The 21,036-nt window shown below is 40.2% G+C and overlaps 5 protein-coding genes across 8 annotated transcripts; 3 read left to right on the top strand and 2 right to left on the bottom strand.

Moving 5' to 3' along the window:
• The first annotated feature begins 203 nt into the window (after nucleotides 1-203).
• Nucleotides 204-2,735, top strand: LOC136967573 (signal-regulatory protein beta-2-like). Its single transcript, XM_067261414.1, has 6 exons — nucleotides 204-282; nucleotides 571-918; nucleotides 1,033-1,383; nucleotides 1,557-1,664; nucleotides 1,898-1,953; nucleotides 2,119-2,735. The coding sequence occupies exons 1-6, from the start codon at nucleotides 237-239 to the stop codon at nucleotides 2,230-2,232; spliced, it is 1,023 nt and encodes a 340-aa protein (XP_067117515.1). The 5' UTR covers nucleotides 204-236; the 3' UTR covers nucleotides 2,233-2,735.
• Nucleotides 2,736-4,567: 1,832 nt separating this feature from the next.
• Nucleotides 4,568-8,434, bottom strand: LOC136967874 (RNA-binding protein 4B-like). Of its 3 annotated transcripts, none has more exons than XM_067261838.1 (4): nucleotides 8,334-8,434; nucleotides 7,246-7,678; nucleotides 6,476-7,147; nucleotides 4,568-5,933 (listed from the first exon to the last, which is right to left on the bottom strand). In XM_067261838.1, exons 2-3 carry the CDS (start codon nucleotides 7,652-7,654, stop codon nucleotides 6,498-6,500), a joined length of 1,059 nt encoding a protein of 352 aa, XP_067117939.1. In that variant the 5' UTR covers nucleotides 7,655-7,678; nucleotides 8,334-8,434; the 3' UTR covers nucleotides 4,568-5,933; nucleotides 6,476-6,497. The 3 variants fall into 3 exon arrangements, with proteins under 3 accessions (XP_067117939.1, XP_067117937.1, XP_067117940.1); XM_067261836.1 differs by having other exon boundaries at nucleotides 7,246-7,684; nucleotides 8,334-8,410; XM_067261839.1 differs by having other exon boundaries at nucleotides 7,037-7,147; nucleotides 7,246-7,684; nucleotides 8,334-8,410.
• A 698-nt stretch (nucleotides 8,435-9,132) lies between these two features.
• On the top strand, nucleotides 9,133-10,908 carry tifa (TRAF interacting protein with forkhead associated domain). The gene is made up of 2 exons (XM_067261647.1): nucleotides 9,133-9,255; nucleotides 9,845-10,908. Exon 2 carries the CDS (start codon nucleotides 9,885-9,887, stop codon nucleotides 10,476-10,478), a length of 594 nt encoding a protein of 197 aa, XP_067117748.1. The 5' UTR covers nucleotides 9,133-9,255; nucleotides 9,845-9,884; the 3' UTR covers nucleotides 10,479-10,908.
• A 1,887-nt stretch (nucleotides 10,909-12,795) lies between these two features.
• On the bottom strand, nucleotides 12,796-16,522 carry LOC136967785 (RNA-binding protein 4.1-like). 2 transcript variants are annotated; one of them, XR_010879522.1, is made up of 6 exons: nucleotides 16,421-16,522; nucleotides 15,494-15,913; nucleotides 14,782-15,413; nucleotides 13,324-13,387; nucleotides 13,115-13,185; nucleotides 12,796-12,944 (listed from the first exon to the last, which is right to left on the bottom strand). XR_010879522.1 is itself a non-coding variant. In XM_067261722.1 (4 exons), the coding sequence occupies exons 2-3, from the start codon at nucleotides 15,900-15,902 to the stop codon at nucleotides 14,812-14,814; spliced, it is 1,011 nt and encodes a 336-aa protein (XP_067117823.1). In that variant the 5' UTR covers nucleotides 15,903-15,913; nucleotides 16,421-16,522; the 3' UTR covers nucleotides 13,775-14,484; nucleotides 14,782-14,811. The 2 variants fall into 2 exon arrangements, 1 of the variants encoding a protein (XP_067117823.1); XM_067261722.1 differs by lacking the exons at nucleotides 12,796-12,944; nucleotides 13,115-13,185; nucleotides 13,324-13,387 and adding an exon at nucleotides 13,775-14,484.
• Nucleotides 16,523-16,700: 178 nt separating this feature from the next.
• LOC136967819 (transmembrane protein 272-like) lies at nucleotides 16,701-20,751 on the top strand. The gene is made up of 6 exons (XM_067261776.1): nucleotides 16,701-16,821; nucleotides 17,222-17,318; nucleotides 18,451-18,521; nucleotides 18,685-18,735; nucleotides 18,964-19,158; nucleotides 19,377-20,751. The coding sequence occupies exons 3-6, from the start codon at nucleotides 18,470-18,472 to the stop codon at nucleotides 19,616-19,618; spliced, it is 540 nt and encodes a 179-aa protein (XP_067117877.1). The 5' UTR covers nucleotides 16,701-16,821; nucleotides 17,222-17,318; nucleotides 18,451-18,469; the 3' UTR covers nucleotides 19,619-20,751.
• Nucleotides 20,752-21,036: the final 285 nt, after the last annotated feature.

Genomic DNA, 21,036 nt, shown 5'->3' with positions numbered 1-21,036 from the left:
AACTTTACACAATATTCATATAGATGTTTAATTTACATATGGCTTAACCATGTCATCGACCAAGACATAACGACGGTGTTGCAAGTTTACCTTTTCACACTCTTTTTACGAATTTCATATCAGCCAATCAGACTGCCTACAGTTCTCTACATCCCCAGTGTGTATAAAAGAAATCCCCCGTGACTCGACAAGTGTATGTTTTCAAGTATACATGCAGGGATCCTGAAAGTTGAAGAATGGTCAAACTGTCTGCTGTACACCCTCTGTTATTATTCAAAGCAGGTAAGGAGTTTGGATCTTCAATTGAATTGTTTTGATGTATTGTTAATAGATGCAATCCTTCATAATGATTGGAATGCAACCGATGTGAAAAATTGCTTGTATTTGATACTGATTTTAGATTTGACTGATGAATGCTGATTTTACAATTTGGAGCATCCAATTCAAATTCTAGTTTTAGAGATTTATTACATACCTGATTTACACTTTTTAAATTAAGTCCTAATTAAACTTATTAAGTAGTTTAATATCATGCCATTAATAAAATGTTATTCTATTCATTCTTTTCAGCATTGTCATGTGCTTCAATCGTTCATCCAGATGTTGTGAAGACCTTCAGTCAAGGACAAACAGTTGATTTGGAGTGCCTGATCACAATGGATCGTATGTTTGACTACTGGATCAAGCTAACAGTTGGAGAAGCACCAGTATTTATTGTGTCTTTTTATTTAAACTCTAAAGAGCCTACATTCCTTGGGGAGTTCGAAAACAACTCCAGGTACAAGTCCAGGAAGAAGGAGAATAGGTTTGTTCTGACCATTACTGATGCTGAGATGTCCGATGTTGGAATGTATTACTGTGCTGTACGAAATTATGATGAAATAACCTTTGGTCGTGGAGTTTTTTTGACGCATGAGGGTAAGTACTGATGACTTTGTGCATATTGTATACTGTATATTTCAGCTTATTTATGAAGAACATGCAATAATTGAATTGGCATCCAATGTAGCTCATTGGTCCTGTAAATTGAAGGTGCAGATACCAGGAGCCAGCATCTTGTCCAGCAGCCAGTGTCTGAGTCCATCCAGCCAGGAGACTCTGTAACTCTGAACTGCACAATACATGCTGACACCTGTCCTGGAGAACACAGTGTCTATTGGTTCAGACAGGGCTCAGGAGAATCCCGTCCAGGAATCCTTTACACCCATGGAGGCAGGAGTGATCAGTGTGAGAAGAGCCCTGAGGCTGGGTCTCCTACACAGAGCTGTGTCTACAACCTCCCCAAGAGGAACCTCAGCCTTTCTGATGCTGGGACATACTACTGTGCTGTGGCCTCATGTGGGGAGATACTGTTTGGAAATGGGACCAGGCTGAACATTGAAGGTAATGTGTAATTCCAATTACGTTTGGAGGCTAGATTTCTCAGTTAATGATGTTAACTAAATCCAACATACCTCACTTTCACTCATAACATTGTTACAATTCAAAAGAATCTGGCAAAATTATATCATCCTTAATGACTATATTTGGCATTAATAGTTACTTTTAAATCACAGAACCTTCTCAACCAGACCCAATGCTCCTCGCCCTAATAATGTCAAACATCTTGAGCTTGATCGTCATTGTTCTCATCAGTGTAAGATTGAGAAAGGTGTCTTCACAAGGTAGTGTAAGACAAACCTCTCCTATGCTTTCACATCTTGCATCTACTATACTAGCCTTCATGAGGTGTGAACTCAAGTCTGAAGACTTAAATGATTTGACCTCGAAATACAATTATTAGGTCCTAATTATTTTGAGGCAATCGAACTTGAAAACCTTTAGATATAGATACTGACCCATGGACAGTTGAGAACAAGTATTGTATTTCTTAACCAGAAATGTCTTTTTCAAGCAGGAAAAACTCATCGGCGTCCCTATGCTACAGCGTCCCAATCCAGCCATGTGGCTGAGGTATGACTTATTCATTCACCACTTCACCCAAAAGTAATCACTGATAACTTGTGATACTCTTTAGAACGGTGTATTGTCATAAGTCAAATAATTACCCACACGCTCATAACATATATTGCCAAAAGAGCTAACGTTTTTCCCTGACTGACATTTTTGCCTTTGCAGGAAGAGGAAGAGCTGAACTATGCAGCTGTGAACATCCACAAGAGAGAACAGACAGGGACAAGACAAACTATGGAGATGGATGTGGTTTACTCTGGAGTGAGACAGTGGGAGTGAGAGACACTTTTGCGAGTAATAGTGTCATGCAATCAACTTCAAATACTATTTCTTTAACATGGTGAAAATACAATGACATGGTTTAGAAAAAAATGACTATTTATCAATGCGGAAGAAAGAGGAGATTTGCATCCAGTCTGTTTTAACTTACTATTTAGGGAAAACCATGTTAAACAAAATATAAATCAAGAGTATTTTTTCATTACAAAAATATCGGTTAGGGAACTTGAACAGAAATGGATCCACCCATGTTGTTGTGAATGTAATGTTACACTTGCAAAAAAGTTTTAAATAGATTTTAATACACATGACCAGTTCAAAACTGTCATACATAACTGTCCCTTTTTAAACTGAGTTTATTGGCAAATTATGAATATTGTTTTGTTACGTTTTTTTGTAGTGATTATGCCATTGAATTACATTTTGCATGTCAAAATATTGTTTTAAAAAGATATACATTCCAGGAGAATTCAAATAAAAAATTTCAGGTTGGATGACCGCTTACACACAAATAAAAACAAGTACATGTTATTGGTCAAAAGTAAGAATACAATATTTTCAAATATAATATTACTGTTGACTACTACGATAACAGGGTTGATGATTGGTTGACGGTAACAGGGTTTACTTTTAGGGCTAAGGTTGGCCATTAAAAGAAGCAGAAGCAGGATCCTTAGATCTTCTCACAACTTCCACTGGAGAAATGTTCCTATCCTGTTGTCCTTTCTCCCAGGGCAGCCAGGAGCGCCTGGGGGCCAAGTGCTCACCCATGTCCTGGCCAGCGATCTGTTCTGCATGTTATCTGTATATTGGGATTGCATGTTACAATGTTTTTTCTGCAAACTCCGCAAATAGGCCCAGCAGAGCACCGACAGGCCCCATGCGGGAATCAAACCCAGGACCTTCTTGCTGTGAGGGGCTTACTCACCATGTGGTGAAGGTAATGGAAGCACATGTGGTTTGATTGGATTGGACTTACATTACAATAAGGTAAGTATTGTATTGATCAATCAGCAATTTTCTTTTATATATATTGGATTTCTATATAGTTTTAGTAAGAAGACAATGCTGACTTTATAATAAAGGTGATATGTTAAGAATATGATTTTACAGGTCTATTTAATTGATTACTTGAAAAGTCAGAATTGCAGGATTGGTGGAGTTGACTAAACGCTAGTGTTAAAATTTTTTTTTAATTATTATTATTATTAAAACCCTGGCTCACAACAATACCCATTTAATAATAATGTATAAACAGCATGTTAATTCCAAACTTAAGATATATGTTAGAGGAACACCAAATGTCAGCATTTTGGGGGAATTACCCTATTTTTACTGAAAGCCTGAAATAATAAAGGATTGCTTATTTATGAGATTTTTTACAAAACTTGTAGCATGGCTTTGAACAGCTATACAAGGGCATGTATACATATGGTGTCAACGGACACCATATGGATACACGTGGTGTCCATTTCTTGATGTCTCTAATCAGTCCCAATGCTTGCAACACATTTTTGGAGGATTACCCGAGATTTAACAAAAACGTCGTAGCCACAGCTGGACTAGCGCCATTTTAGCAGTCAACACCCTAACTGCTTGCAACGCAAACATGGACCAATAGCAAATGAACTACATCAACTGGTTAGATGCACGTAGCTTCCAACTTCCTGTCAATACCCAAACAAGTGTCTTTTTTAATGGTTCTGACCATTATATAAAGTGCAGCCTATGGTTCTGATGATACCTAGCTCTTCAGGAAGCAAAATGAAGACACCTTTGTTTTAGGAAGAGCAGTCGAGCGAACTTTGCAGATGTGTTCGTCTGGTGTGCGCTTGTGTAATTTAACGGGCTACAAATCTATCAGTTTTGTAGCTAGCTAGACTGGTAGAAACCCCTGCAACAGTTTGGCCTGTGTTGTTCTTACAAAAATTGAATTGTGATATTGCAGGAAAAGATAAAAGGAAATGTTTACAAAGCATTGCTCATATTAGGCTACAGGTACTTTACTGTCAACTCTGGAATCCTTGGCATCTCTGGCAAAGACGATTAAAGTGTTGTCACCTTCTGTAATTTGCGTCACATTTAAATGATCCAAACTTCAATTGATTCTTTTGGAAAAAAAACTCAAACTAATCAAGAAATAATTTTCTATGAAACCAATAGGTATTGATTGAATTTTAAATATGACTTCGATTTCATTTTAGAGCTTCATCAGTCTGTTGCGTTTTCATTTGTAATTTTCACCATTCATAATTCCACAGTTCAGTTTACTATACTCTTAGTTGTAGCCCAGTGCTAGGCTACAAAATTAACAAAAAGGAATCATACTCAGGGATCACTTGACTCATTTATTTAAGTTGACAACCAATAGGTATGTTGCATTAAAACTTCTTAAATTAACCATGTCCACAAGAGCTGTAGCCTACAGAATACCAAGAATGACCACGACTACCAAACTCATTTGATATTAAAGTATACAGACTCAGGGATTAATTAAAGGTCTTGTTCAAACAGGAAAATCAACCTCTGATCTGAGGGCTTGTCTATTTTTAATGTAAAAATGTCCAGTTTATGGTCACAGCAATCAACGGCAACTATACTAAGATGACACCTGTATTTTGGGTTTATAACACTCAATCTGTTTAAATTAGAGATATTAATCTAGTCAATTCCAAATCAGTGAAAGCACATATAAAAATAAACTGTCCTAAGAATATGAAAGAATCCCTCCAAGACAGCCTAATAATCACATACTTATTTCTATAGTTCATGCACAGTTTACGCTCATCCTGACTTACCTGTGAGAACTCCTGCCGGCATTGTTGTCTAACAGCATCTCTCCAGAGATGATTCCTGAGAGTGGTCAAAGTTGCCAGGATATTATGATGAGGGATGTAATATTTATGATGGCAGAAAAACGTGTGCGCACTACAAGTAGAATAGGTTGAGAACCGACAAGAAATTGAGCCATTGAGCAAGCCCATAGTAGGCTACTTCCAAGTCCTGTGGACGAATCTGTACTACATTTTATAGAAGGCAGACGTCCTGCAGTTGCGTTTCAACGGACTAGATTAAAAAGGATATGAATGCACATTTCAGCACTTTATTAAAAACATCCCATTCCACTTCCATTAGAATAGTACAATTTACCGCCTTGAGGTAACTACTTGACAAATATTTGTAACTAACAAATTTAACTACTTAAAACTCGTTTTGACGATGTTTACATTTTTCGCAGGCCGCGACCATAATTCTTCATTAAACTGAATTAGTTTGATTTGCAATATTATTCGTGTTCATCGATACAGTGATGTATCTCCGGTTTACACATTCTGTGTTTAAATTTTTGTACTTTTTACTTTAAATGATTCAGTCCTTATCATGCCACATACAGAATCAAAAGTCGAATGTTAGAACGGGGGCAAAAAAATATATACGTCGACTTGGGGTTTGTCTAAAGTAAAACATACCTACAGCACAATAAAAATCAATCAAAATAAAAATCAGCAAAACATGACGGGTACTTTTTTTTCCGTTTCTGTATAAAGACGAAAAATGCGGTCCGCATTGCAAATCCTCCTGTGAGTGCTGCAGGAGAACGAAACGCGCTCAGTCAGACGATAGGGGGGAGAATAGCGCCACGTGCATCAGGAGACGGGGACGACGCAGACGGACGACGATCCTGTCAAGACGGTTTTAACCTGGAAAGAGAGCAAATCACAATTCAACCGCCTGTCGATGCATCAAGGAGGCAGCGTTCTCTCCTTGCCGTTTACATTCTACCAAAGACAGATTTTGAACAGATTCAAGTACTGCAGTTAGCCCGACTATAGTCCTTCAATTCAAACAAACTCAAATTAAGTTTACCCGTTTGATTTACTTTGCCAGTTTCTCATAATCAATTTGCTCTGTTTCCCCACAAACAAGCCATTTTGGCCATAGATGCATGTCTATTTAGTTAAAGGCACACTAATGCTGACATCGTTGAAATCTTGACTTCTTTCTGGGCATGACTGTTCCGTTCACATCATCTGACCCTGGCGTTGGTGCAGATGGCAGCCGCTTGTTTTCCCTCAGAGGGCGATAAAATCGCATCTGATTTGATAGGAGGTACTTATGTAGGATGGATGGTGGCCGAAACCCAACCGTACATAGCATGCGAAATCAAGCACACTAACGTCATGGTTTGGGAGACCCTTCTATCCTAACCTTTTGAACTACTGCAGCTCAGGCCTATCCTCACCTTGTTTCAGAAGCCATCACGCTCAGTAAGCATAGCGGGCAGGTGGTGGCGGAGGCAACCTTTCAGCGTAGGGGTCCCTCGCACGCGGCATGGCATACATCGGCGCCCTAGAGACGGGGGAAAGGCGGGAACGCTCGTAGGAGTAGCCGTTACCTGTGGGGTCCATAGGGGGGAGAGAGGTTCTCCTAATGGGACTGCGGTCCCGGGCGTAGTACGAGGACGGAGGGGGAGGGGGGAGCGGGCGACGCTCGTACGGGTCGAGAGCTGAGGACATGAGGCGCTCCCTGACCAGGGCGGAAGGGGGAGGCGGAGGTGGGGGAATGGCGGAAACATGCCTCTCATCGTAGGCCGAGATGCCGTAAGGGCGAGCTCTGTATTTCTCGTAGTAATCCACCACCCCGTAGCTCTCCCTCTCGCGCTCGTAGGCACGCTCTGGGTAAGGCGCTCGCCTAGGGGGAGGGGGTGGGGGAGGGGGGGCTGGGTAACCAAGGTTGTGGGGGGGGAGGTGGTGGCTTAGCCGACCTCTGAGGTAGCCTGGGGGTGGAGGCTCGTGCCTCTCACCAGGGTAACGGGGGGGCCAGTAGCCTCCTCTCTCGGGAGGGGGAGGTGGGTATTCTTCAGCCTCCTCGTGTCTGGGGCGACTCTTTGATATCTGGACATGGATACGCTTGCCTGGGAGAAAGAGAGGGGCAAAATGACTAAATGTATAAAACTGATGTATGAAATAGGTGGAAGCAAGCATGGATTTACATCATAGCCCCATTTCTTACCCTGGAATTCAGCGTTGTCCAGACCCTTTATGGCATCCATTGCCTCTTCAGAGTTGGCCATGTGCACAAAAGCAAAGTTTTTGACGATGGCGCACTCTGTTACCGTGCCATACTCCTCAAACAGAGTGCGAAGCTCATCGTCAGAACCTTTCTCCACGTTGGCAACGTGAAGTTTGACAGAGCCTTGGTTCTTCCCATGGCTGGCCTCTACATTGATCTGAGTGCCATGCAACTTGTAGAGGTGCAAACTTTTGATAGCTTTCGTGGCGGCTTTGCGATCGTCCATGTGCACAAAGGCGAAGTTCTTGATGATGGCGCATTCTGTGACAGTGCCATACTGGGAAAAAAGAGCCTGGATCTCTTCCTGGTCAGCCTCCCGTGGGAGATTCCCTATAAAGATCTTCACCATTCTGGTAAATGTGCTTTACTGTGCCTGTAACTAGGGAGCACAGAAAATGCATTATAAGACTACTTGGTGAACTTTACAGTGAATACTATTGCTAACAGTAAATACTAAATAATAACTATCTGGTGTGATGGGTATGCATCAATCATTCTACCACTCAGACTTGAATTACTGGTCAGTCAACCTCCCCACACCCCTCCCAAATGAAATTTATCTGTAACTAGCAGTGACATGATCAATGTATGCTAACGACGATGGCTAAACAGGATGTTAGGTATTTGGTTAGCATAGTGCGGCAACAACATGTGAGTTGGTCAACTAGATAGACTTTCCATAATACTAGTGCTACTGTAAAGGGAAACTAAGTATTTGCAGGTACACTGTTATCTTCCTACCACATAGACATTTTAGCATGGGTATATTTGAGATCATTTTAGGCTGAGGTTAAACGAGATTAAATTCCGAGCAAGACAGGTGACCATGGCTAGCCAGCTAACATCAGCTGCTAGCACTAGCAGTTAGCTTCGTTTAGCTGCATACACCCATTGTGCTAAACATGTAGCGTAGAAATAACATAGGTAGTTGTCCCTTAATGATGGGTTTGTAGTTAGATATTTATCTTTAAATGGCTTATCTATCGTTAGGGGACGTCGAATATTATTACCCGAAATTGCACACTCACCGGTTTGGCTTTGCAGACTCTCTGTCGTCGAACGACTAATGTATGGGCAGTGATGTGTGTAGGGGAGATTCTTCTTCGCCGTTCCAGTTTCTTCTTCGTCATCATCCTTGAGTTTGAACGGCGGATCGATCGCAGCCAAATGTGCAAACATCGCCACCTACTGTACAGGAGTGAAAAACCCAACGCCCCACCCATTTCCCCCAGAGATTCTGGAAATAACCGGAGCCATAGAAAATGGCTCTGGTTATTACAATTTTCTATGGCTCTGGAAATAACCACCAGTAATGTATAGGCCAATAATTTGACGTTCCTAACTCCTAGCCTCTCCAAAACATAATTCACGGTGATTTCGAGTAGGCCCACAGTAATCAGAGTAGCCTGCTTCCCGTCTACTTAAATGCCGTGACTTGAGCAACAACGTGGGGGAGAAAGGTTTAGCCTATTTTTCGAAAGAATGATCAAGAAGTTGGATCGTAATTACATTCATAATATTTCCCAGTACGTAGGCCTGTTCTTGCCTAGGGTTATGGGCAGACTTGAAGAAGCATGGATCGCTACTCTACTCAAGGGCTAACACCCTTATGTAGCCTACATAAATGCCAATCTAGTGATATTTATAAACCACATTCAATAACAAGGTGGGGGAGGGAGGTCTTTATTCTCCAATGGAGCCCGGCCTTCTGTAATTGCTCAAACTGTGGTTTTAGGTGTGTTCGATGAAGTCATGAAGTCATGAAGCTGTTTTTTTTACCATAAAAACAAACTCGGGAAATTCCGGACTTGTCTTGTGGACGCTGACGAAACTTCCCCTTCATCCTTTTCTGCACTTCGACAATAACCTTGAGCTTCCGTTACTTACACCGCAGTCCGCTGCTATTTGTTTGCGAAGAAAGTTCTGCTCTTGAAAATGAAGGACTAAATGGTAAAATGCTTTTGTTGGATTTAAATTGCTCTTATTATTTGTCGAGTTATTGTGTTTCTGATGTATTTGTATTGTCAACCCTAGATTTCAGGTATTTAATTTGTTATAACCTCTGAAAAACTGTTCAGTTGGTGAAAGTTACACATGAAACGTTGACGTGTGGCAATAATGGACTTTCGAGCCATGTGGCTTTTATTGTTGTTTCTATCATAGCCTACATGGTAGCCTACAGTACAGAATAAAACGATACAGCGTTCCTCCAGGACCCTGGTACTAGATAAAACAGCATAAATAGTTCAAGTCTTTTATTGTCAGATGCACAGAACAACACAAGGTCAGACTGGGTCTGGAATGTAATCTCAAATACATGAGACAACATGTATTTCTGAACTACCTAGAACTAAAAGAGCTACACATTTCTACAGAAAGTGCACGTGCAAATATATGCAACAGGACAAACAAGTGCAACAGGACAAACAAGTAGTGCAAAAAGAAACAAGTAGTGCAAAACATTTTTTATCTTCAAGCTTTCTCTCTTCTGAATGCGAGCTAATGCAATCATTTAATACATTATTATTAACATTAATAGGTGAAGTGAGAACAGTGTTGCTCCAACCACAAACCCCATCATGGAAGTGATGCAGACCGTGGAGACTGAGGAGAGGATGACCTGCCTTCGGGTCCAGTTGTACCACCCCCAGCAGGCTTCCAAGGGCCTGTACTGTCATCTTCCCCTGGACTGCAGCAGCAAACACCAGGCTGAGGATCCCCTGAGGCTGGGCAGGGACGAAAAGGTCTGCACGTATATCCTGGTCGACCCTCGAGTCTCACGCAAACAGCTATCCCTGCAGGCCTACCGCACTGCCCAAAGCCCTGACCTGCTCTTCACTGTGCAGAACCTAAGCCAGAAAGGACGTCTGATGGTCAACGGATCAGAGTTGGACTACCTAGAGAGGGCAGAGCTTCCAGCCAAGGCCCTCCTCCGGTTTGGGGATTATGAGATCCTGATTTGCCGGGAGCCAGGTGAGGCTAAGGGGAGCTTTGAGGTGGAGTTTGGGGTGCTGACTGTGCCACCCTCTAGAGAAATGGGTTTGGGTGTGTCCACCATGACACCGGTTATGGACACAGGTTTAGGCCATGATGTTAGTAATGACTTCCCAGCAGAACTCATAAGCACTCATGTACCATTAGAGTGTGATGAAACATTCATCTACCAGTCGTAAGTCATATCAACCAGTGTGGACAATATAATATTCTTTTTTACGAATGCCTTAGTGTCTTTGCTATGAACATTGTTTGAGCCTTATGTTCTTGTATAGAAAGTAGCCTACAGTAATAGGAAGAAACTGTGAATTGTCATGCCATTGAGGCTTATTTATTACTTTTATAATATACGTATCTTATTTATTTTAACCATTTGGTGGCGTGTACTGTCGATTAGAGAGATATACATTGAGAATCATGCACTCCCACATTATGTATTACTTTAAACATTTGTATTAATCAGTATTGTTTGTCTTTACAATAATTATTTCCAACCTAATGTAGATCACATGAATCTGCAACCAATTTTGTTATCACAAAAGTATTTAATCACCAACACTTGCATTATTAAATGATGTTCATATGATTTATAATAGCATTAAAAAAAGATATAACAAATGTTTACTTTTTATGTAATCACTTTTTATGCTTTCTAACAAGAAACCAATATAATTAATTCTGCTGTTTGACCAGTTTCTTTGCTTTTGAGAAAAGACAAAGGCTACTGGTGGCCCATATTTTCATAGATCAAGTTACCTGTAAACATGTAATGCATTCAACACACTCACAGTACCAGATACTGATCACATTTCCTAGTTTCATGTTAAACCCAATCTCATGGGTTTTACCTCATAGAACACTATTCCCAGATCATTTTCCAACCCATAATCCTAGCTAAATCAATCATAAATACAGAACTTCATGAGATGTCTTCATTCCAGTGTGATGAAGACAGTGAGATGTGATAGTAATAGGCAGGTCCAGGTTTTCCAATCTTCTCTTGATACCTCACCATGTTCTCATTCAGCCAGCCATCTCCGACTATTTGGGCTGAGGAGCTACCTCATCTACAGGTGGATGAAACACTTCTGCAAGTCCTCTCCCTCGTCATGTTCCGACCCTTTAGGGTAAACCTTTTTTTACCCTCTAAGGTCTTAAAAGTTTTTAAAATGTCGGCCAACATCCACAACCCAACAGAATGGCTTTCATGAGCCCTCGTCTTGTTTTAGGAATGGAAAACAAACTGCTAACTATTTCGACTGGGGTCAGTGACTCTGGTCTGTATACCTGTCGGGCAGGTTTTGAAGCTGGGTTAAGACCCAGGCTCGTCTGGAAGTGGAGGTGCAGGATTGGGCTTGCTTACTAGCCAGGTAACCAGTAGAGAAGGCTTTAGGCCAAAACAAGTTTTCACAGTGTCCATGTGAAAACAAGCTTGGACCCCCTTGTGGCCCCCTTAAATGTAGTCTGATTAATTATAAACATGGTATTATTCCTGCAATGCAGTTAAGAAAACTATATTCTTTATTCTTATTTTTATATATATTTTATTTTATATTTAAATTGTTTTATTCTTAGATTGTTTAGTTCTTAGAAATAGTTAAACTTTAGTATTTTTACTTAATTTAGGATTCGTATATGTATAGTTTGCACCTCCCTGCCACAGTAAATTCAGTGTTTGTACAACATACATGGTGAATAAACCGAATTCTGATTCTATAAGACAACAATAAGCACTAATGGGCAAACACTACTTTACACCATGACAACTGCTTAGCATCGATAATGACAGATGTTCTTCTGACATTGCAGTTCCTTGTGTAAAGATATAGTAGGCCAACTTAATTCTAATGATGTGTGGAGCTGTTAATCTTGAAAATAATTTTGCCCTGTAATGTCAGTTATGCATTGTTGAAGAGTTTCTGAATACAATATTTTTATTGACATTTATTATCTACTGTAAAATATGATAGAAATCTATACATCATAACCAATTTGCAATTCAAGACCATCAGTCATTCATTCAGATGTTCAAATAAATCAGCCACTGATATGAAATAAAGTAAATATTTTTTACTCACAACTTAATTTAATTGGTTTATTTTGATTGCCATTTCTTCAAATGATCTTTGAAAAAAAGTTACATGTACAATTATCAACAGTGATTTGTAGACATAGACAACATGTCAGTTAAGTATGGAAACAATGTCCACATCCCGAACCACATTTTTTTCATTACTCTTTAGTAGGTACTGTAGCTGTGCTTACTATGGGTAAGACGCAAGGACATTTTTCATAAACATGTTTTGAACCACTAGACTGGTTCGTATTGGTCTGCTACTGCATATCAAATCAAATGTATTTAAAATATTTGTAAAGCCCTTTTTACTGTACTATTGTCTTTGCAGTTGATGCCTTTTCCATTGTACAGTTGTAGGTCCGAATAGCCAGAAAAGCTTTCTAGTTCCCATACTGTGAAACTCTTTTCATCTTGGCATACTGTATGAGCCCTTATATGCTAGTCATTTGAAAGCTGTTTCTGGAAAACTAAACTGTATTGTAGTTTTCCAATTAAGGGTAGTACTTGACTTCAGATATCAAAACGTCTGGTCAGCAGACATTTCAGCATCATAGACAGTCGCATCCTCCTACAAAAATGAAATGCATTTTTTTTTATTTAAGCAATGTATCGGAATAATAGTTGCAGAACAAGTACATTTCAGAAGGTCATTACCAGATACTTTAATCTTACACAAAAGCCTATTTACAGGAAACATTTAATCGAAATCAGTAAAAGTAACGATTTAAATGAAGATACCTTGGTATGAATCTGATACAATATCTAGGCCTGCCTTCATCAACGTACATAGGCCTGCACTGGCCTGTTTCCTGAGGAACAATGACATCATAAGGCCACTAAGACCAGCAACTTTCAAGACTACCCAGCTAAATTGTGACAAGTCTTTTCAACACATGAATATTGTTCTGGCATGTGTTTGACTTGAGGTTACACTGTCTGACACTTACCACTGTGCTGCTGTCTCCTGCGGTGTTTCAACGACACCTATCCACAGATCACGGTTCTAACAACCTATAAAAAGTGAAAGTGCTAAATATACCAAGGTTCAGTTTCAGAAAAAATATATGAAGAATGACATGTCATGATTAGGTCAGGAGATATACTTGAAATCAATCAATAATGGAATGGGAAGAGTGACTAGTATGTGGTGTGAATGTAACAGTAGAGATAGGGACTGCAATTAAGCGATTTAGATCAGAGTTCGCAAGAAAGATTTGAGCATAATGGCCAATACACAATGTTCCTGTGAAGAACACTATCCATTGTTGGAGATGGACAATATTTAAGTAATTTTTGGGACAGTGAACTGTCTGTCTCTTATTGAGCTGCAGCTCTTGCCAATTCTGGCTCCGCCAGCAAAGGTCAAAACTACCGTAGAAAGATTTGAGAGTTAAAACGTCGATTCAGATCAGTTATCTGTTTATTAAAAATGTGAAAATCAAAAGCAATATGTAAAGAAAAGAAAATCATACATAAACGCTTTAGGGCATCTATTTGCGCAAGATTATTTAACACAATTTGACAAAGAAAATCACACTTGTGGTTTGGTTTAATAGCTGTGCTAACAATGCGTCGCAAATCTTAAATATCGGCAGACACCGTCCACAACCAAGTTGCAAATCAAAACGCTACTACACCACTAACATTGTTAGGTTGATTACACAAGTCATTGTGTGTTGTATTTCTCTAACGCAATTTTTTGTTTCCCATTTTATATCATATTACACACTGTTTAACGATCATCTTGTACATGTCACAGCGGAATAAGTTTTACCCAATTTAAAAGGGAAATTAGGAAAGCCATTGTATTTTATGGTCGTTAACAGTATTCTCTCAAATTAAAAATAGTCTTTACATCAGCCATAACCCTAAACTCCAAACAGTTAAAGAATCTGAACAAGAAAAAGCAGAACAAGAAGGCAAACCAGTTAAAGCAAAAGGACGAAACCGAAGACATAAAAGCGTTTGTTTTTTTAAGTACGGTTTAAGCAATACAGTATCTTCCAGTAAGTCTCAGGCGAGCGCAACGCAATCCGCCACTGACGAGAGAAGGGGTATAGCGCCACGTGCATCAGGAGACAACGACGATCTTGTCAGATATTCTAAACCTGGAAAGAAAAGCAAATCACACAAGTCAAGCGCATTTTACTCGCGCAAGTGTTACATCAAAATGTCCAGCATTCATTACGCCCTACCTTACTACTGATTTTTCATTTAGCTCTAAGGTGAAGCAGATTTGGTCTACAAAGCCTGAAGTTAATATGTTGAAGCAAAGACTAATTTCCTTGTTCCTCGCTGGAACCTTAACCAGCATTTCTGCCTCGGAACCTGTCTGATGGGCACATTAGTGCTAAATGAACGAGCTAACCATGAGTGGTGATCCTATCATGCTGTTTGTGTCTTACCTTGAATTACACAAACACCCGTAAGTCTGTCTAGTAGGAGTAGCGCGGTGGAGGCGGAGGCACCCTGTCCGCGTAGGGGTCCCTGGGGCGAGGAGGGCCGTACATTGGCGCTGGGGAGAGTCGGGAGCGCTCGTACGCGTAGCCATTACCAGCTGAGGACACAGGGGGAGGAAGGGCTCTCCTGATGGGACTGCGGTCCCGAGCGTAGTACGAAGACGGAGGGGGAGGGGGGATGGGGCGACGCTCGTACGGGTCGAGGGGAGAGGACGCAGCGAGGCGCTCCCTGACCAGGGCGGAGGCAGGAGGTGGTGGGGGTGGGATGGATCCCATACGCCTATCTTCATAGGACGCAAGGCCGTAAGGGCGAGCTCTGTACTTCTCGTAGTAATCCACCACCCCGTAGCCACCATCTCTCTCGCGCTCGTAGGCACGCTCTGGATATAGGGCCCGTCTAAGGGGAGGGGGCGGTGGGGGAGGAGGAGCAGGGTAGCCAAGGCGGCCTCTGTATGGGGGCTCAGGCCTCTCCCCAGGGTAATGGAGGGGCCAGTAACCTGCTCTGTCTGGAGGAGGTGGGTAGTCTTCTTCTTCGCCTCGGGGTCGACTTTTTGATATCTGTACATGAATCCGTTTGCCTAGGAAGGAAGACTGTCGTTATCTACACTGGCTCAAGTGAACAAAGAGGGATCCCACACAGACGAGGGCATTTACTTACCCTGAAATTCAGCATTGTCCAAGCCCTTTATGGCATCCATTGCCTCATCGGAGTTGGACATGTGGACAAATGCAAAGTTTTTGACGATAGCGCACTCTGTGACTGTGCCATACTCTTCGAACAGCGCACGGAGCTCATCATCAAAGCCTTTCTCTACATTTGCCACATGAAGTTTGACTGGGGCTTGGTTCTTTCCTCGGCTAGGCTCCACATTTATTGGTCGACCATGCAGTTTATGAAGGTGCAGGGTCCGTATGGCTTTGGTGGCAGACTTGCGGTCGTCCATATGGACAAAGGCATAGTTCTTGTACTTGGCACATTCTGTCACTGTGCCATATTCTGCAAAGAGAGCCTGAATTTCCTCCTTGTCTGCTTCCTGAGCGAGATTTCCAATGAATATCTTCACCATGTTTATAGAGCCTAATTTAGAAAGGACCAATAAGATGAACACGGAAGGAAAATGAATAAATTTAGCTACATGACTCACTGGGAGTTTGTGAATAGTACAGTGTAGTATCATCAACAGAAAATAGTTGGCCAGCTGACTTGAAACATGAACTGGAAGGCACGCTTGGCCTAACGTGTTCTATAACCCTAGAAAGCTAAATTTATTAATTTTGAAAGCGGTGAGAGGAGTACATGCTAAGGCAACGTTGGTTCTCCGTTTATCAAAAGTGGGTAAACACTTCCGCTTGTCTGACATGGCTTGTAACTAGCTAGCTAGCGTTAGCTAACACTGCTAGCCAGCTTTGAGTGACGAGCTAATGTTAGCTAGCATTAACTTGGAGTAACAATCCTCATTCATTCAAATACATTTTTCAATACAGGTATAACGTTGAGATATTACATAATACAATGAATTGCCTTGGTCAATTCATCTGCAGATAAACGCCTCAAAGTATAAATGTACATGCTAAATGATCTTACCTTACAACCTCTGCTGCCTCTGAAATCCGAAGCTTGTACAGGAAATCGCCTCATTCAGAGTCCGGTGTTTGATTGGTGAATCACAATGTCTGTAGAAACTGCAGATCCAACTGCCGACAATTTGCTGTTGAATGGGCCGTTTCATTGGACAAATCGGTGCAAGAAACTTGTCCCACCCACAAACCGCGCTTTCATTGATTATGCGCATGCACAGAGGAAGTCGTGACGATGTAATGACCGAAGGCCAGTTTCGATCAGCTTTGCCAGTGAAGTAGGCCTACAATGCTTGTTCATAATATTTAAAAACCACCGGACTGAAAAGTAACAGGATAGTCTCGGTAAAAACAAAGTATAAGAACACTAAATTATTAGTTAATAGTTATTAGTCTGTACTTGACAATGTAAGGCACAAACTAAACATAATTATACAAACAAAGATACAGTATATACAAAAACATGCAGAAACTATGAATAAAAATAAAGATGACATGCTGTGGTTATATTTCTGTCAACCTTACATTAATCACAAACAAGATAGGCTTACAGCAAGGTAAAATATATTGTTGTTAGAGGAACTTGAGTGAGTTTTTAAAATTAAGCATGGGATATGAAATGTTCTGACTACCATGGAGAATCATTTAAAGAAAGTCAGTGGGAGAGACAGTACACAAATGTTTTTTGCATACATTGTTTTAAAACCTTGTTTTAAAACCTTGCTTTCAAACACAGTTACTAAATACATCAGTAAAGACATGTCAAACTTTCCCACTTCCTGTGTTGTAATATGTGTGATGTGTGTAGTTTGTCAGTGAAACCTTCCATCTTCAAGGCATCAAAATCTTTGTAGACAGGCAAGAGACACACTCTATTTTTCTCATTTGGACCATATTATTTGAAGGTAAGAACATTTATTAAAACTAGAATTTTACATTGGAATGTTGGCAAAAGACTTGGATTGGATACCAATAATGGAATTGAACAAATCCCCTTTTAATTTGAATCACTCTCACAGAAAATGTCAGAATCCTCTTAGTGTTATTCAATATCCGATAGGATTAGCATTGGTTGTGCTGGCTATATTGTACTTTTGTATTAAACTTGTGGACTACAAGGTAAAGCACATTTATCCATAGAAACATGTTCTACATTTCAAACTTCAATTGAATGATAATTTTTCTATAGTTTCAAACTGCATTTGGTGTTAATTTACTGAGTGTTAGAACTTTATCTTATATGCAGCAAATGATCAAGAATAAAAACATAATATTCTGACACCTGTACATGACACCCAAGTATAAATTTCAATAGTTGATAGTTTCAATAGTTTCCATTCATAGTTAGTAGTTTGGCAAATCAGAAAATTATGTTCAGGGTTCGGTGTGACATGGGTAAGGTTAGGCTTTGGAATGACACTGTTACTGTTGACATTAAGCTTAGGTGGTATCGAGCAAAAAGCATATCGCAACAAAAACTTTTTTCTTTGATTTAACTTCAGACACATTGTAACCAATCTTTTAAAATGTAATAGTTTGATCATAACATATTGTAACACAGAGTTGAAGAACATCAGTATATCAATGATGAATGTCCCATTAATCCCAGCAACACACCCTGTGAGACATCCTTGTGTGTCAGAGGGGCTTTTGAAATTACCTACACCGGTAGTGTTCAGTTGTTGACAGCGTACATGCAGACATTTGGAATGAACAACACTTAAGTGCTGTGTTGTAGTAATTCAGACTTCAGGGGAAATGTCAACATATCCTCTCTCAACGACAGTGTAGGTTGATTGATGATGCAAACTTTGTGGCTGAACACATACACACATATACAAAATGACAACACATGATTCAGTAGAGACTCACATTCCTGTAGAATCATTCTTTACATGTGTAAGAAAGGTAAAACAGATTAATTTAATACATTTTTGTTGTGATTTGTGTTATTAGGTTCTGGATTATCCGCTGTGTTCACATTTAACACTAATCTTAACTGACGTAAAAAATCATGATTTCTTTCTTTGATACTAGGCATTAACACGTAATTAAGATGGTTCGTACCAACAGTCCTGAACTTACTGCAGTAGTGGTCTCATTCATAGGTAATTAGCTTCTCATGTTACAAATAATATGTTTTAATTATGAAATACTACATATTTTACTTGACATTTTAACATAAAGTACAGTAGCTTTTCTGTGGTCAAAGCTTCTCTTCAACTCTTTCTCTCTCCCTTCCTTTTGTTCTTTCAACCTTTCTCTCCGCAGTTGTGGGGAACATAATCCTTTGGATGATTTTGATAGCAGCTCTAGGATTAGGTATTTACTGCACCTTCAAGTATGCCACTACCACACTGTATACAAGTAAATGTAACATATCAAGATGAATTTAATGTAAGTGCTCTGTCAGGCTGATGAGATAGCTAGGCTAAATAAAACCATAATTAAGTTAATAACAAAGCTAACAAATGACATTTGCATTTTACTCCTGCCTTATATTATGTGTAACCTACAACCTACTCGTCTCCCATCATCTATGACTGCTAGGGGCCATGCACCTGAACACCTGTCCCCTGCAGCCCTACATCCCTATCTACCTGATAGTGACTGGCGTGTTGTCTATGGCCTCCCTTCTACTGATCTATATCAGGACCGCAATGATAGATGAGAGTCTGCTTCGCTTCATGTGTTCATTGTGTCTCTACCTCATCATCATCTTCAACTTCTGCTGGTTAATCTCAGGTGCGCATGTAGGAGTGTGTGTTTGTGCGTGCAATAATTGGATTATGATCCGTGTGAAAGTCACAGAACAGAGAATGGATACTACAGAAAGCAACAACCTGGGGTGCCACTCCTACATTAACATAATAAATATATATAGTTTTGTGTTGTGTTGCAGTAATGTTTAATAATATACAAGCACAATGTGACATTTCAACATCCTGTTTCTGTGTGTTTAGGGGCTGTGTGGGTCTATTCTACACATTATCCAAACTACAACCCAACCAGTGGAGAACAATACTGCCAGAAAACTGTGTACCTGTTTGCCTTCTGGTTCACTAACCTCAGCTGGGTGGCTGTGGGCCTAATGCTTCTTTGCGGGGGGTACCTTCTTCTATACATCTGTGTGAGACTGGCCTTCAGGGGACACCATTTGTTTCCCTCAAACCAAAAAACATATGAAACTGAAGGAGAGGCTTGAAGGTGCTTCAGTGTTTTTAGACAATTCATTGATATTCATAACAGGAAATGGGAGATTTCCTTCTTGTCTTTCTGTAGACAAGCTGTCCAGCTGTCTTGTATGCCCTCTTTTTTTCTTCTCTAGTAGAGTATCAGTATAGACGGTGATGGAAGGGTTGTCATGGATAAGGGGACACCAACTTTTCCGGAGGGTTCTTCAGGATAGAAGTCCTGGTTCCCCACTTACCTGAGATTTCTCTCTAAAGGACAAATATTCTGCCATCCTCACAAGTGCATGTAAACAAATTACCAACCAATTGTGAAGACAGATAAAGCAGGCTGTGTGTAACATGATGTAGTATATTACACTTGTGATTTAATGTGGGTATGTCCCTGCTATTGTTTTTACTGTCTTAGAATCCTTGTTTTGTGTCTTATATGGCAGCCCTTTCCCCTTCACTGTGATTGTTATTCTAAACATTATGATTACCACCTACAACATGTCTTTTCATACATAAGATTTGTGTACAATAATGACTTCCCGCAGCAACCTCATATATCCACGACCTGCTATTAATAATTGGTGGTGAAAGGCAGAACTGGATGTTATTTACTATGACTGTACTGTATTATAAATGTATTTTAGGATTACTCTTCTTATCTAAGTCAATGACAATCATGTTGAATCCAATCTCTGCAGGTAATGTGTGGACATTTTCTATATAGCCCAACTATGACCCAACAATGGAGGATGGACTGTATTGTAGCAAAATCTTGTACACCTTTGCATTTTGGAATGCATTGTGGGAAACCATCACATTCCTGATCTTTATTGTCAGCTGTAGCAAAGGTCTCTTCTGTTGTGTGCTGTTGGACAGGTCTCCACAGCCAAACAGAAAGACTGACACGGAAATGTAAAAAATTGTAAAATAAGGGGGTCTAACTCCTTCCCCTTTTAGTCTTGTCATGCTGTTAACTTTTTCAACAGCCATGTTTTAACTTAGGTCTACGGGTTATCTTCCATATTTGGCCAATGTTTTAAGATAGTTTTTAAAATATTTAACATTTCTATGACTTATGATCCTGGCCACATACATCTGCCTGTCATGGAGACATTGTACTCTCTCTGAAATGTGTTTTTCAAATTAAAAAAATAAGCTGCATGTGTTAGACACTAGTTGAAATGACTACTTGGTGAATCCTCAGAAAATGACGTATTCTCCCAGTTACCCAATGGTGGGAAAGTTAGCGTTGCTCAACCGACACGTCCCCTCCAAACCAAGAGGACACAGCAAACAAAAGTGAATCCGAACGTGTTTCCTGTCTGTCAAAAAATATATAATTCAGCGGGCTCTCAATTCGCATTGCTGACTTTCCACTCCCGGACTAAATTTACAAACCATATGGCAGGCAAGTCAAAAATCTTACATTGCAGCCGGT

Source organism: Osmerus mordax, chromosome 23 (assembly GCF_038355195.1).
Source record: "Osmerus mordax isolate fOsmMor3 chromosome 23, fOsmMor3.pri, whole genome shotgun sequence".
In the NCBI taxonomy this organism is placed as follows: domain Eukaryota; kingdom Metazoa; phylum Chordata; class Actinopteri; order Osmeriformes; family Osmeridae; genus Osmerus; species Osmerus mordax.
Note: the sequence above shows the minus strand (reverse complement) of the source record. Positions and strands in the feature narration are given on the sequence as shown.